Below are 15,695 nucleotides of genomic sequence, written 5' to 3' on the forward strand. Positions count from 1 at the left end.
AAGCGCACTTCATTTTCACAGTAGGCCCCTTGCGGCAACACTGAAAATGCAGCATGAAGGCCTACTTTGAGCATGAGTGCATATTTGTAACACAACAGTGTGTGTGTGGGGTGGGGGTTGTGGTTGTGTAGCTAAAACCATTTGCGCTCACATACTCTCATAGAGTAGGTTCTGGGGGTTGGGAGACACTTGGCTGTCCAAGAACACAGCGCTGCCAATATTGGCTGTCTATTCCATCATGATGTCACTTCTCTAACAGGTGTTTCAGGCAAGATTGAGCAGTACTGTTAAAATTATGTTTTACTGGGGGTCTTCTCTGTGTCAGTGTTTTTCTACCTCATTAACTGGCCTCTGTAAACACCATTTATTGCCTCACGTTTATCTGATGTCCTGTTTGTTTGGCTTGAACTCTTTGGGTTTACGAGAGGCCAAGGTTAAAAACCTTGCAGACTCAGCACACAATCGCACTGTTGACATGAAGGACACGCATATAGGCTACACATTAAACACAGCCTGGGGCTAGAACTGAGGCTGTTGATTTAGCCAGTGATGTAGATTACCATGCATTTAATTTATGGTGTAAAGAACAAAACACGAGGAACAGGTAAAATGCTCAAAACAGGGAAACCTATAAACACGGAACAGAACTGAAACGCACCAAGAAACTGCCTAAACGGGATGACACTAGACCCTGAACAAGGGAAACACATGGACTTAAATACACCTGGGATACAATCAATAAAGCTAATTAACAGACAAAACTACAAACTGACTACAAACTAAACAGGACCCAACCAGAAACATGAAACAGTCTCAAGCGGGGGTTGTGACAACTTGTAAGTTTAAATGTGAACTAATTTAATACTGTTTTCTTTTGTTAAACTTCTTTTTTTGTACAGTAGTATACTTTTATAAACAAAAAATATGGCAAATTTACAAGTATAGGCTACTAGAACTTTGATTTTAGTATCCATAACATAAAGTACTTGGGAAATATATTTGAACTTCACTTAAAGGGGTGATATAATGCCCTTTTCACAAGATGTAAAATACGTCTTTTAATGTCCCCAGATGTATCTGAAGTTTTAGCTCAAAAAACTGCACAGATATTTGTATATAGCATGTTAAAGTTGTCACTTTTTGAGGGTTAACAAAAAAAGCACCGTTTTTATGTCTGTCCCTTTAAATGCAAATGAGCTGCTGCTCCCGGCACATGGGGCGGAGCTACAACAGCTTGTGTCGTTTTGCCTCACAGACATGCACTGAAAAGTTTTATGTTCAAACCAGAGTCAGACAATGATGGAGAGACTCAAGAAGAAGTGACATGTAGAATGCAACTGGACATTTCTGAATGGTTAGTTGAAGAATTTATGCAGCTGATGTGGAGTTAACTATCTTCTAGTCATTGATTAGCATATTCTGTCTTGATAATCTATAAATCGTGTTCTGGGGGCGGGGTTTATGTAAATTTTAGGGTTAGTGATGTCACTAACCCGGGAGGAATGTCATATAGTCCCTACCAGCCGTTTGTTGTAGTCCTTAAAAAACGATTTCTTTAAAAGCAAATATCTTCATTTGCTTTGAACTTTGAGCGTTGGAACTTTGCAGATGTTGTTTATGCTCAAACAGCAACATTACACACTAACTAAAGTTAGGAACCACCCGTTTAAGTTTAATGAACTTTTGTAATGAATGGCATTCCCTGATTTAAAGTGATAGTTCATCCAAAAATGAAAATTCTGTCTTCATCAAACCTGTATGAATTTCTTTCTTCTGCTGAACAGAAAAGAAGATATTTTGAAGAATGTCAGTAGGCTAACCAAACAGTTGATAGTATTCCATAGTATTTTTTTTCCCCCATACTATGGAAGTCAATGGGGCCCATCAACTGTTTGGCTACCCATATTCTTCAAAATCGTCTTTTGTGTTCAACAGAGAGAAAAAAAAAATCATACAGGTTTGGAACAACTTGAGGGTGAATAAATGATGACAGAATTTTCATTTTTGGGTGAACTATCCCTTTAAGCGTCCAAAAAAGCGATATGGTCACGTTATCATAATCAACCAAAAAATTTGGAATATTGTGATTATAAATGTTTGTCTCACTGACTTCAGATACTTACTATTACATAAGTAGTCAGTTGTATGTCATCCCCTTTATGTAGACAGCATGCACAGACACACTTATGAAGTATTTTAGGGTGCTACATTATTTGATCTTATGTCCTCAGTGCCAGAAGTGTCATGGAGAAGCCATTACATCATGGAAATAGGTGGAGGTTCACATTTAGAGCCTGACATCACTGTGGCTCGAGGTAGAAGGTTAATGTTGTCTTCCTCCACACAAAGCATCTGTTCTTCTGTGTTGTACTGAAATAACGTTTGTATTTACATAACATAAAACTGATAGATATATAATATAATTAATATAATATAATGCCACTGTTCAGTCATATTTATGGGACTAAAGTCTCATTTGCCAGACGACTTCCCCCAAAGAGTGCCAACTGTACTGTGTGCATTACGGCTCAAATCGCAAATGGTGAAAGCTGAACCCTGGTGAAATCATAGCTGTGTGAATGTTTAATCCAGCTCATAATTAATAAATTCACACAAGCAGGTTTATGGCAACAGAGGCGCAAGACCACATATTCCCTTTGATATATTATTAAGTTCCTTTAATTACTACAACCGTCCGGCCAAGGCATTGCCAAATTTACCTTTTAAAGTAGGTCAAATGTCTGATTCCACCATATAAATATCATATGTATTTTAAAGAGCAGAAACTGAGGATGTCATACCGTGTTGAACATCTCTAGTGCTCTTTTAAGATGAAAGCAGATCGGGTCACTGCAGCAATTACATTCATCAGAGCTGTTGCAGCATTCCAGTCAGATGATGTGCTCTGCTTTGAGAAATAACGTTTAGGATGGGGGATTTGAGGTTGTTTGGGGAATTCGGGGACAACTGATGAGCTGATGTTTTGACTGGTTGGTTTTGCTGAAAGTCAACAAACCGTCCGCTCTTGATAATCAAGGTGTCTCAGTGTTACAACTCGCCTAACCAGAGCTGAGGCTTGTGGGAAAGGACACTGTAGCCACATTCAATGGGTACGTTCAGAATAGTATACTACAGTACCACTCTATATTTCTCTATGTACTACAGAATACTGTATCCCACAACGCACTCAACCTTTTATTTTCAATGTGACGAATGAACCACAGTTTTTATCATCTCCTTTTTGGGCAGTTCTGTTATTGTGAATTATACCTATAATTAACTATAATATAATAAGGGATAAAAACTATCATTTGGGATGTGCTGGAGTAGAGTTTACAGAGTGCTTGACTCTTGCATTATCACCTCTTGATGGAAATAAATGTTGTGATGTTATTTCCATCAAGAGGTGCATTCATTTTTGGTCAAGATCTTGTATTGGCAATGCAAGAGGTCCAGCACTCTGTGAAGTCTCCTCCAGCACATCCTAAAGACTTTCAATGAATGTAAGGTCTGGACTCAGAGGTGCCAATTCATGTGTGAAAATGATTCTTCATGATCCCTCACAACCATTCTTTCACAATCTGAGCCTGATTAATCTTGACTTTGTCATCCTGGAATATGGCCATGATGTGTCTTCCTTACATGGTTGTTTAAGAAATGAAAAGCAAATATGACCCATAATACTGTTTAAATGCTTATCATGTGTATGATTTGGCATGTTATTTTTTTTAAAATAGTAAGCCATATACAATATTCAGTATAACTGAGCAGCATGTAGTTTGCAGTACACTAGTACTTCATTGCCTTGGCCTCAGTGGAAAAGGAATGCTCTGGGAAAGCTTGGGTTGAACTCAGCACATGTGATAAATATTAGTGATTCTTTGTGTCGACAAAGAACTCTTTCTAGATGTAAAGAACTTATAAAAAATATCTTGTGTGTGCTGTTGTGTACCACAGCTGGAGTGTGGAGGACTGGGGTGTGTGCAGCCGCAGCTGTGGATCTGGAGAGCAGATCAGACAGGTGCGCTGTCTTCAGAAAACAGGCCCTGATCAGGTGAACACAGTGACTGATGACCAGTGTGCACAACCACCGCTGTCTCGCAGACAGACCTGCAACACACACACCTGCCCACCGGTCTGGAGCACTGGACCCTGGTCTCAGGTTAGTGATCACTCACAACTCTGTGGCAATCAACAATGCAACACACTGCATGTCTACATAGGCAACAACGTTCCTATTTAAAGTGACAAATGCTCTACATAACAAAAATTTGCTAAGCTAATGGTAAATATTGTGTGAAATATTAAAGAATTTTCTTCAAATTAAACCTATTATTTTCAGGGGCAGTTTTACCCGAAGACAGTTTTGAGTTGTCAAAAATACTGGTTAACCTAGGATTTGTTCTTGTAGTTGTGTGACTATTTCTCATTTAGGGTCATGAGCATGCCTGCAAAGTTTCGATGCTCTGTGACGTGGAGTGTGTGTACGGAGTATACAAATATGGTGTGTTTATTACAGTCTCGTATTATCGTTCTCGATAATCTCGATCTGCGTCACGCATCATATTTGGATTTTACTATACACGCAACCCCTGACAGAACACAAGACCCAAAAGACAAGATTTATCGGCGAATATTAACATGGATATCCCCGCTGTCCACCTGATCACTCCCTCGAGGATTGAGGAGGACTGAGTATGTTGAGTAGGTGCTGGTGCAGTGTGACTCACCTTTTCCCATCAGCCTCGCTGACAAGGAAAACGCCAGACCCATTTGCAACGGCACCATGAAGATCGAGCCAGCTGTTTTTGTCCCAGAACCCGAGCCCAACACAGAGTCTGTACAGATGTGCAAGCCGGCAAAAACGTGCATCACGGAGGGCATTTGAGCCGCGTAATCGCTGGTTGAGCCGAGATCCAAGTTGTCTTCTTTGTCCAACACCAAGTCTTCGTCGTCCTGGGCTTCTCGGTCATCAGCTCCACCTTGGCCTGTGGATCCCTCATCTCCATCTCTAGCCTTTGGGCCTCAGACTCCACCTAGGCCCTCCGGCCTGTCGGCTCCACCTTGGTTTCGACGCTCCCTCGGCTCCATCTTGGACTGCCTTCCCTCGGGCACTGCCGGGCTCCCTCGTCCCTCTGGCTCCACCTTGGTCCATTATCACTCTGGCTCCGCCTTAGACTTTCGAGTAAGCAGTTGCACCTCGACCATCCACACCTCTGGCTCCGGCGGGCTCCTCCTTCCCTCCAGTTCCACCATTGTCATCACTCCCACTGTTCCTGCCCTGGTCTGCCAAGCCCACGCCTCCACATCGGTCATGCCCGCCTGCAGCTCCACCGTGGCCATATGTCGTCCTGGGTCTTCGGCTCTTCAGCTCTGCCTGGGTCTTCACCTCAGTCAGTTGTCTCCCTGGTTCTGCCCAGCCTGTCTACCAAGGCTCCACCATGGCTCTCCCCTTCATCGGCTCCTCCATGGACCTTCATCCTGTCATGGCTGTGGGTCCTCCTGCTCCACCTGCCTCTGCTCTGGTTCCTTCTGTCTCCGCCCTGGATCCTCCAACCACAGTCTCCTCTCTGGTCCTTTCTGCCTGCTATTCATCCTCCTACAGAGCCCTCTTTCACCCTCTTAGGTTGGACTATGGTTACAGCGCAAGGATGCGCTTTCTTTGGGGGGGGGACTCTTCCTGGTTTTTATTAGTCTCTTATTAAAGTCTTATATTATTATTTATTCTTGACACTCTGAAGGTATAAACATGTATACATTTTGCAGATGCTTTTATTAGAAGTGTTTTAGAAGTTGAAGATCATGCATGTGAATTTTGCTAAGAATCGGGCCCATGATCCTGGCATTGCTAGCCCCATGCTCTACTATTTGAGCTTCAAGAAGTTGTTGTTTTTCCCTAATTTAAAAGTTTTACAAATGAATAAGAGTTTTTAACACCTTATTCAATAACACCTTTTTCAGAGTTTTAAATGAAAGACTCCAGTCCCTATCAGTAGCCTAATAAAAAGACATAAAAGTGGGTTACCTCATAAGGGCCAACTGGCTTGCTGTGAATAGTGCATTTTGACAATTGCATCCGTAACTGAACACTTTAACTTTGTGCAATGCTGCATCACCGGCCAGCAGAACATAAAAAAACACCTTTAATTCTACAGTTAAAACTTCACCGAGGAACATTGTCTTACATTACGGATGGATCTTTTTCCCAGTGTTCTCGTAAATGTGGCAAGGGAGTGATGAAGAGAGCGGTGGCGTGTGTGAGCAGTGACTCCAGTTCTTACACCCGCGTGCTGCCGGACGCTTCGTGTGTCGCTCTACCCAAACCCAGCAGCCAAGAGACCTGCATGATCAAACGCTGCCACAAACAACGCAAGGCCCAGTGGTTCGTCTCCACCTGGCAAACGGTAAAACCCTCAGCAGGAGACTTGCACCGCATTGTGATAGAGTGGGGTGTTGTGGAGTAGCGATAAAGCCTACATTTAAAGTAGTAACCAAATGGTTTTAAGTTCAAACCCCAGGGGTGATGCATGAACTTTTACCATTATGAGGCAGGCATTTAAAGGAATGGTTCACTTAGAGTGACATTTTCATTATTTACTTACCCTCATGTCTGTTTTTTCTGATATATTAATTATGACAGAATAACATTTCGGGGTGATCTGTTCCTTTAACCCTGCTCTGCTCCAAATATATTGTCCTTGTAATAAGAGTACTTTAAGTCCCTTTTGCCAAAGCATCTGATAACCCTTGTGAAAAAAATACACTTTATCAAACTTTATAAAAAAAAAGTACTTTATATACAATAAAAACAATATAAAGGAATATACTTAAATGTGAACTGAATGTAATGTTTTCGGACACTTAAATGAATGTTAATTGCAATCAAATTAATGTGTATTGTTGAAAATTATATTTTAAATTTGTATTTATTGAAGGGTAAAACTATTTTACAGTGTCTTTGTTACAACATTACGTGTTTTTACTATGGAAATTTTACTAGGTAACCGTAAACCAAACCCTAACCCTATAATCAGTACACTGAAAAATCTATTTTAGTAAACACAAATTTATTTACTGTGTTTATCCAATTGATTTGTCCAATGTAAATGAAATGACAAAAAATAAAACTAATAATAAACCCTGTGAAAAAAATTAACAAAATATTGATTTAAGGTTTGTGTAAATGAATTGATATTACTCGGTACATAAATCTATAATTCCAATGTAACTAATGTGTCTCTGTTACAGTGATTATTCATGTTAATTATACATATAATATAAGTATTGAGTAAAATAATTACCTGGGTTTGGTTTAGGGTTATTTATTTGCATATAATTAAATGCCTAATTTAAATGTATTACTATAATAAAGTGTTACCAAAAGATTATTTAAACATGATTTACAATGTAGTTCAAGTAAAATTTGTAATTTTAAAAACTTTTAAGTGTACTTAAGTGTGTTTATATATATATATATATATATATATATATACTATTATTTTTTTTATTTTTTTTTACTACAAGTGCACATTCAGTACAATTAAGCACACTTCCTTTTCACAAGGAAAAGGACAGGTTACTGCTTCAGTCTCTTTTATAATGCACAGACGTGCGTTTGGGATGAATGAGGCCTGTGATATTCTCTCTTTCTCTCTGCAGTGTTCAGTGTCATGTGGAAAGGGGCTTCAGCTGCGTGTCGTGAAGTGCACAGAGAAGGATGTGGCAGGAAAATATAGAGAACTGTCACCCAAAAAGTGTCAGAATGTGCCCAAACCCTCCATGGAGCTCCAGAGAACCTGCGTCCTGCCAGACTGTCCCGTCCTCTCTCCTCACAGCAGACCAGACTGGTACTCCTCACCGTGGTCTCAGGCAGGTCTTCAGCCACACATCATGAGCTCAGCAGGAAGAGTAGGATGCTTGATTTTGATCTTGGCATGCCGTGTTTTGTGTTTGTCTGCAGTGTACGGTGTCGTGTGGTGGAGGGGTTCAGGTGCGCTCAGTGCAGTGTCTTGTTCATGGGCGTCCCTCCTCTGGGTGTGTCCTGCAGATGAAGCCAGTGATGTCCCAGGCCTGTAACACTGCATTCTGCCCCCAGCCAGAGAAGAAAGGTCTGTCATGAGCTATGATATAATTTGAGTTATTATGCATCTTAGTGAATTATTATAATAATTGATTAATATCAGGATAATTTTTGTAGTTAATGTGATTAAAAATGTTTAATTTACTGATTATATATATGAAGAGTTTGGTTCCAAAACGCGATAAACGCCATTTTTAAAAAAAATTAGTTACTGCAAAAATCAGTATTGTATCTGGTTGGTATTGAAAAGTCAATGTTTAATTTTAAGTAAAATGCGATATCCGCCGTGTTATTCTGTCATGTTTTCTCCCTTTCTTTCCAAACCGCGACAAACGCCAGTCTCCCTTCTCTGCAGAATGCGATATATCCGCTCTCAACCAATCACAACGCACCATTCCACGCAATGCAAACAGTAACGGCAGCGCCTTAAATACACCCGGCTTCCTAGTTCCCTATCAACTTCGACATTACGAATGTCGTATATGGGAACTCCTCTCATCCTTCACTTCCGCTGAAATCTTATAGGCTAACGCCAGCAGAGCTGGCCAGTTGACGCGAATATGCAAATACTGACACCTCGTAGCAGTATATATGCAAGTGAGCGCCAATTCCTTCTTTAGAATCTCTCTCTTCACGCTCAAATCGTGTGCTAGAAAGCTGATACTACTCTACAAACTTTGGATCATTTCGCTGTCGTTGAAGGTGCGCCGGAGATACCTGAACTGTCTCCAGCATCCGATGGCGACCGTTTGCAACCTATGCTCGGGCCCCATAGTGCCCCCAGACATGCACCTGTTTTGCGTCGCGTGCATGGGGCTGGCCCACGCTGAGTCAGCCCTCAGGGATGGAGGGTCCTGCGATCTCTGTGCGGACATGTCCCTCCGAGCCCTCAAGGCCAGGCGGGATGAAGCTCGCGCTGCTGCGGGGATTGGGCCTGCTGCCGCCTCCGTGCTGCTGGCAGGCCCCCCCAGCCGTGGAGTCGAGGTTCGACCCCCGGTGAGTTTCCCTGACCCTTCCTTTCAACCCCCTCGCGAGGTCGCTGACTTCGTGTCCTTCGGGGCGAGTGAGGAGGAAGACTCTATGTCCTTGTCGGCCTCCGAGAACGACTGGGGTGCGGAGCAGGCCGCTCCTCTGGCAACCACGGAGCAAGAGACCCCGGCGGACCTGCAGGAAGAGCTCTTCCGTATCCTCTCGAAGGCCGTCGAGGAATTGTATTTATCGTGGAAAGCCCCCGATGAGCCATCAAAGAGCAAGCTGGATACGTGGTTCCTCCAATCGAGCCGCCGTCAGGCCGCTTCGAGAAGAGGAACACCGTTCTTTCCCGACGTGCATGAGCACGTGGTGAAGTCGTGGGCGGCTCCGCAATCGGCGCGCACCCTCACTTCAACCCAGGCCATGTTTGCCCCCGTGGACGAGGCGGGAGACCATGGCTACCTCCGCATCCCCCCTGTCGAGGAGACCGTCGCCGCACATCTCTGCCCATCGGCTCCCGCCCTGGGCTCGGACCGCAGCCTGCCGTCCCGAGCTTGCAGGTTTACGGCTCACCAGGCTAACAAGGCCTACGGCGCCGCGGGGGAGGCGGTTTCTGCACTACACGCCATGGCCGTTCTTCAGGTGCTGCAGGCCAAGCAGTTGAAGTCTCTGGATGGCGCCGCCTCTGTCGACGCTGACGCCATCCGGGATCTCCGTTCGGCCACGGACCTCGCGCTCCTGGCCACGAAGCGCTCGGCCCAGGCGATTGGCCGTTCGATGGGGTATCTGGTGATCCTCCACAGACACCTGTGGCTCACCCTATCGGACGTGCAGGAGGCGGACAGGAAGACGCTGTTAAATGCACCCATCTCCCCTGCAGGCCTGTTCGGAGACGCAGTGGAAAAGGTAACCGAGCGATACTCCGAGACGCAGAAAAAGGCGAAGGCGATGAGTCACGTGATTCCTCGGAGGGCGCCGATGCCTCCGCCGCCGCAGCCCCACTCTCGTAGGCCGAAGCGGCCAGTGGCATGGAGCGGGAAACAGGAGGCCGGCTCAGAGGAGCCCGCGCAGGAAGCCCACCGCGTCCCCGGCGAGGCCCAAGCAGTCGTCCTGACCGCTCGGGCAAGAAGGAGAGGAGAGCGCCAGGATGGCCCCGCGTCCAAGCGACGCGCTCGAGAGCACGTGGTCCCTCAGCGTTCTGCGAGCGACGCGTGCAGTTATGTTGTGAATGTTGTGTGTTCAAAAATAAAGCAAATTACTTCTTCACAAACAGAGCTTTTTTCTCCTCTTGCACCACACACTGTGTTACCCGCCCTGCCCTCGAGCAGCGCAGAGTCACGGTCATTAACTATAAAGGCACCTCACGGGAAGCGCGAGGTGTCTATTTCCAGCCCTCACATAGCGGCGATGACCGCAGGTTTAGTTCAGCCCACTCTCAGTCGTTTCCAGACAGCGTGGGAAGCTATTCCGGGCATTTCGCCGTGGGTATTGAACGTAATTCAGCGCGGGTACACACTTCAGTTCAAACGCAGACCTCCCCGCTTTCGCGGCGTAATTCAGTCATTAACTTTGCCCCAAAGTGCACACATACTGAGACAAGAAGTGTGCAGCCTGCTCGAGAAGAAAACGATAGAACCCGTCCCCCCGAGCGAGCGGGAGAGCGGGTTCTACAGCCCCTACTTCGTAGTGCCGAAGAAGGGAGGGGGTCTCCGCCCTATACTGGATCTGAGACCCGTCAACAGAGCGCTTCACAAGCGCGCCTTCAGGATGACCACACTGAAGCAAATCCTGGCGCAAATTCGCCCCGGGGATTGGTTCGCTTCGGTGGATTTAAAGGACGCTTACTTTCATATTCAGATAGTAAGGCATCACAGGCGTTTCCTAAAGTTCGGGTTCGAGAATTCAGTGTACCAATACACGGTGCTTCCCTTTGGGCTAGCTCTCGCTCCTCGAACGTTTTCAAAATGCATGGACGCGGCACTTTCACCCCTCAGATCGAGCGGGATGCTCGTTTTGAATTATCTGGACGACTGGCTTGTTCGCGCGCAGTCGAAAGAAACGCTGGTCAGCCATGTGGAAGTCCTCCTTCGTCACTTGGAGATGGTCGGTTTGAAGGTGAACTTCCAGAAAAGTGTGCTCACACCGAGTCAGACTTCCTCTTTCCTGGGAATATGCTTGGATTCGGTGAGAATGAGAGCGCGTCTCTCCCCCGAGCGAGCGGAGGCTCTTCTCTCGGTCGCTTCAGACCAGGCAGGCTCGTCCCTCTGAAGGAATTTCAGAGACTATTGGGACGGATGGCAGCGGCTTCTTCAGTGTGTCATCTGGGGCTGCTGCATATGAGACCGCTTCAACACTGGCTGAAAACGCGCGTTCCCCCGAGTGCGTGGTATTCAGGCCACAAGCGCATCATGGTCACCCGCGGATGCGCCCGCGCCCTGGCCCCGTGGAAGAACCCCGAACAAGCGAGCGGAACGATCTGGCATCACAGCCCCGGACTGTGGAGCCTTCATGTGTGGCCGCTGCAGGGTCGCTGAGCGGGCGGGATGCGCTACATGCGCGAGTTTTGAATACCATCGCGGAAGCGAGAGCCCTGTCCACCAGGCTCCTGTACGCTCTGAAGTGGGGTGTTTTCTCAAAATGGTGTCAGGATGACGATATAGACCCAGCGAACTGCTCTGTGTCGGTTATTCTGCGCTTTCTTCAGCACAGGATGGATGAAGGGAGCCTTCCATCCACTCTGAAGGTATACGTGGCCGCTATTGCAGCGTTTCACCCCGTGTTGATGGACAGTCTATCGGCAGGCATGCGTCGGTGACTCGGTTCCTCAGGGGAGCTAGGAGATTACGCCCTGCACGGCCGCCTTCGGTGCCGCCGTGGGATTTAGCTTTGGTCTTGGAAGCATTGTCACGACCGCCGTTTGAGCCCTTAGCTTCTATTGCCATTAAGGAGCTTTCGGTCAAAATGGCGCTGCTTCTCGCTCTCGCTTCGGCGAAGCGGGTTGGGGATTTACAGGCTTTCTCTGTAAGTGAGGATTGTATTCGCTTTGGGCCGGGAAACTGTAATGTAACTCTCAGACCGAGGCCGGGCTATGTCCCTAAATCGCTCAATACCCCGTTCAGAGCGCAGATAGTTCTCTGCCGTCACTGTCTGCTGAGCCATCAACCTCCCAGGGTTCGGATGCTCAGAGTGCTATTTGCCCAGTCAGAGCACTTCGGGAATACATTTCTCGTTCGGCTGCTTTTCGGAAATCGGACCAGCTGTTTGTGTGCTTTGGTGGGTGCAACAAAGGACGGGGAGTCTCTAAACAGAGGCTTGCTCACTGGATTGTGGACGCTATTGTTTTGGCTTATGATCGCCTGGGGCAGGATTGCCCCCTTAACGTCAAGGCTCATTCGACTAGGGCGGTTGCCTCCTCGTGGGCTTGGACTAAGGGGATGTCTATTCAGGATTTATGTCTTGCGGCTGGCTGGTCTTCTCAGAACACGTTTGCCAGGTTTTATAAGTTGGATTTGCCCTCTGTAGCGTCTCGAGTGCTTTCGGTGAGTTCATTGTGTACACAGCATTGAGAGAGCTGCTCTGCGCTTTGCTCATGAGTTGTTCTGTGCTTTTGTGTATTTTTAATGTTGCCACCGCTATGCGTTGGCCTTCTCTTACTGTTGTTGTTGCCCTGTTGTTCTTCAGTGCAAACTTTCCCCGGTTATACTGCTCGGGATATGCAAATTCTGGCAGTGTTTTGTAAGCTTGTGATAGGTCCCTTTGGGCCTATCAGAGGTTAGTGGTTCGCTATTGGCCAATCTCAGCCTATCGGAAGCTTGCATGCTGGGAGGGCGGTTTTGTGGTATTGGATCTGTGTCAGTGGTTTGTTTTGGCTACCACGGCGGGATTCTATACTGTTCCCATATACGACATTCGTAATGTCGAAGTTCCGTAGCCTTGATAGGGAACGTCTCCGGTTACTTACGTAACCTCGGTTCCCTGAGAGGCAAGGAACGAGACATTACGCTAGCCGCCGTGTTCGCTATTGATTTTAGCGTTTTGTTCGATTCTAAAGAAGGAATTGGCGCTCACTTGCATATATACTGCTACGAGGTGTCAGTATTTGCATATTCGCGTCAATTGGCCAGCTCTGCTGGCGTTAGCCTATAAGATTTCAGTGGAAGTGAAGGATGAGAGGAGTTCCCATATACGACATTCGTAATGTCTCGTTCCTTGCCTCTCAGGGAACCGAGGTTACGTAAGTAACCGGAGACGTTTTTCTTATCTATTTTGTACTTTTCGATCAACAAACAAACAAAAAATGAATAATTTTGACGGCATTGATGAACCTGTGGTTGTTTCTGCGGTGGGTAAGAAACGTAAGGCATCGAAATCGAATCATTTACGTGAGGAGATTAAGAAGATGAGGCACTCAGGAGGAGGAAAAATGTTTTCAATGTTCTTTAAAGTTCTTAATAAAAATATTATACTAATAAACTTACGTTGTTGTGTATTTTCAAAAGTTTCAATATGAAAAAAAAAACTTTTATATTGATTCAATGGATTAATTGCATTTTGATTTTAAAAAAAACATGGATTTATTGCATTTTGGGGAAAAAAATAATCCGTTTTTATAATAAATCTTTGAAAATCAAAACCTGGATTTAAATTTTTTTTGTTATTATGACCTACAAATGCAATGTGAAAGTTTGAAACAGAAAATAGTGGTTTTCATCTTTCTACTTTCTTGGTAAAGAAAACACATTTTTACTCAAATTAATCTAAATGGATTTATTGCGTTTTGGAACCAAACTCTTCATATATATATATATATATATATATATATAGTACTATTTAAGTACTAAAATTACTACAACTAAAATTAAAATAAATTAAATCTAAAAAAAAACAAAAATGACAAACGTACATACAATTACTAAACTTAAAATGAAAAATATACAAATAAAAGTTAATAATAGTATATATAATAGTATATAAATGACATGTTTGCACATATTTGTTGTCTTATTTGTTGACAAATTAATTATATTAAGTAAGGAATATAATAGTGTCCAAAACTCTTTATGCTGGGTTTGTGTACGTTTTGACCATTTCATTTCCTATTTGGAAAATACGTGAAAGAAAAAGACAACTTGAAGTAACTTTATTTTAAGGTGACGTACTTATAAATCACTACATGTATTTACTATATTAATATGCATAATTACAAGTAACTAACCCTAACCCTAACCACAACATTATATGTGAATAAAAGCCTAAATTAAATCTTTTCATATAAAGCGATCGAGTCGCTTCAGAAAATTTGGACTAACCTCCTCTGGACTAAAGTCTTAAGGGTTTGAAACAACATGAGGGTGGGTAATTGATGACAATTTTTGGGTGAACTCACCCTTTAACAAAGGGTGTAATCCCTTTCATCCGATTGGTCAGAAAGTCTTTTCCTTTCTCGTTATTCCTTTTCAAATAGGAAATGAAATAGTCAAAATGTACACAAACCTTGCTGGAGTTGTCTATTCTGTTTTTATATATATATTAAAATATTTTATTCATTATTAGGCTGAATAAGACATTTATCTTGTTACATTGTAACATCAATGTCTCCCTGTGCAGATGTGATCTGTAAAGATCATTTCAACTGGTGTTATCTGGTGCCTCAGCACGGCGTTTGCAACCACAAGTTCTATGGGAAGCAATGCTGCAAGTCCTGCTCACACACAAACCCGTGAGAACTTCTGCTCTAGACGTTTGACCGTGACCTTCTGAGCCCTCGCAGGAGCAGAGTGATGCCCGCTCTAGCGCTGTGTTTAACATGTACTGAACAAAGACATTATTAAGGACTCAAAGTGGCTTGTTTGTCTGGGACTTCTGTGGAGAATGACACGGCCTGCTGATGACGGCGAGACTGCAAGTGTGTCTGCAGGAAATGACATCATTGACAAAGCCCTATGGAGGGGATACCGTGTCAGTGAGGGTGTGAGGACTCCTTTCATTGTGTTTCACACAACTTCAAATGATCAGGAACAAAAAATATCAGAATGCTTTGCGTCCAGATATAGACTAGACTGATTCCGTGTGGCAAAATACATTGACATGTGTTATGTTTTTTCATGAACATGCTTCATAATCTCATGTGAAACACATAAACTGTCTTAATGCGTTTTATGGTGGCAGCAGAAAGAATATGGCGTCATGTAGTAGAGCTACATTCATTTTTGGTGCTATATGTTGATATTAATGGCAGCCGAACCGCTGATACATAACAGAGGTTTTAAAATAACATGACAATGAATTAGTGCTTTTGTATGATTGATATTAATTTCTTATTTATTAACAATACTGAAATATACCAGAATGATATTCTGCTGTAATATTGTCTTATATTGCTTTTATTTTCCTGTTTAACTTTGGGTATAGTTGCACATTGGTATTTTTGTATGTTTTATCGTGCTTTCACAGTACTGTTTCGTATTTGGGGTTTATTATTTTCGAGGAAAACAAAATGCAATTAAACTAATGGGCATGAATATAATGAACTGTAAGAAGTGTCGCATTTAACGAAGTCAGCTCTCTTCGTGGGATGTTTTTAGCAACCACACGACTGCCAAGAACTCTAAATCTGTCTTTGGTCTGATGAAGAGAAATGCAC

The 15,695-nt window shown here is 44.0% G+C and overlaps 1 protein-coding gene across 1 annotated transcript in view; it reads left to right on the plus strand.

The window, feature by feature from the left end:
• LOC130090521 (A disintegrin and metalloproteinase with thrombospondin motifs 16) overlaps positions 1 to 15,034 on the plus strand; it is a 154,801-nt gene extending 139,767 nt beyond the window's left edge. Inside the window, exons 19-23 of the mRNA XM_056257932.1 lie at positions 3,958 to 4,162; positions 6,210 to 6,404; positions 7,660 to 7,869; positions 7,961 to 8,108; positions 14,660 to 15,034. Of these exons, the coding sequence (XP_056113907.1) occupies positions 3,958 to 4,162; positions 6,210 to 6,404; positions 7,660 to 7,869; positions 7,961 to 8,108; positions 14,660 to 14,775 (874 nt within the window). The 3' untranslated portion in view covers positions 14,776 to 15,034. The remainder of the gene's footprint in view (positions 1 to 3,957; positions 4,163 to 6,209; positions 6,405 to 7,659; positions 7,870 to 7,960; positions 8,109 to 14,659) is intronic.
• The last annotated feature ends 661 nt before the right edge of the window (positions 15,035 to 15,695 follow it).

This window comes from Rhinichthys klamathensis, unplaced genomic scaffold (genome assembly GCF_029890125.1).
Source record: "Rhinichthys klamathensis goyatoka isolate OS25496 unplaced genomic scaffold, OSU_Roscu_1.1 h1tg000006l_1, whole genome shotgun sequence".
Classification (NCBI taxonomy): Eukaryota; Metazoa; Chordata; class Actinopteri; order Cypriniformes; family Leuciscidae; genus Rhinichthys; species Rhinichthys klamathensis.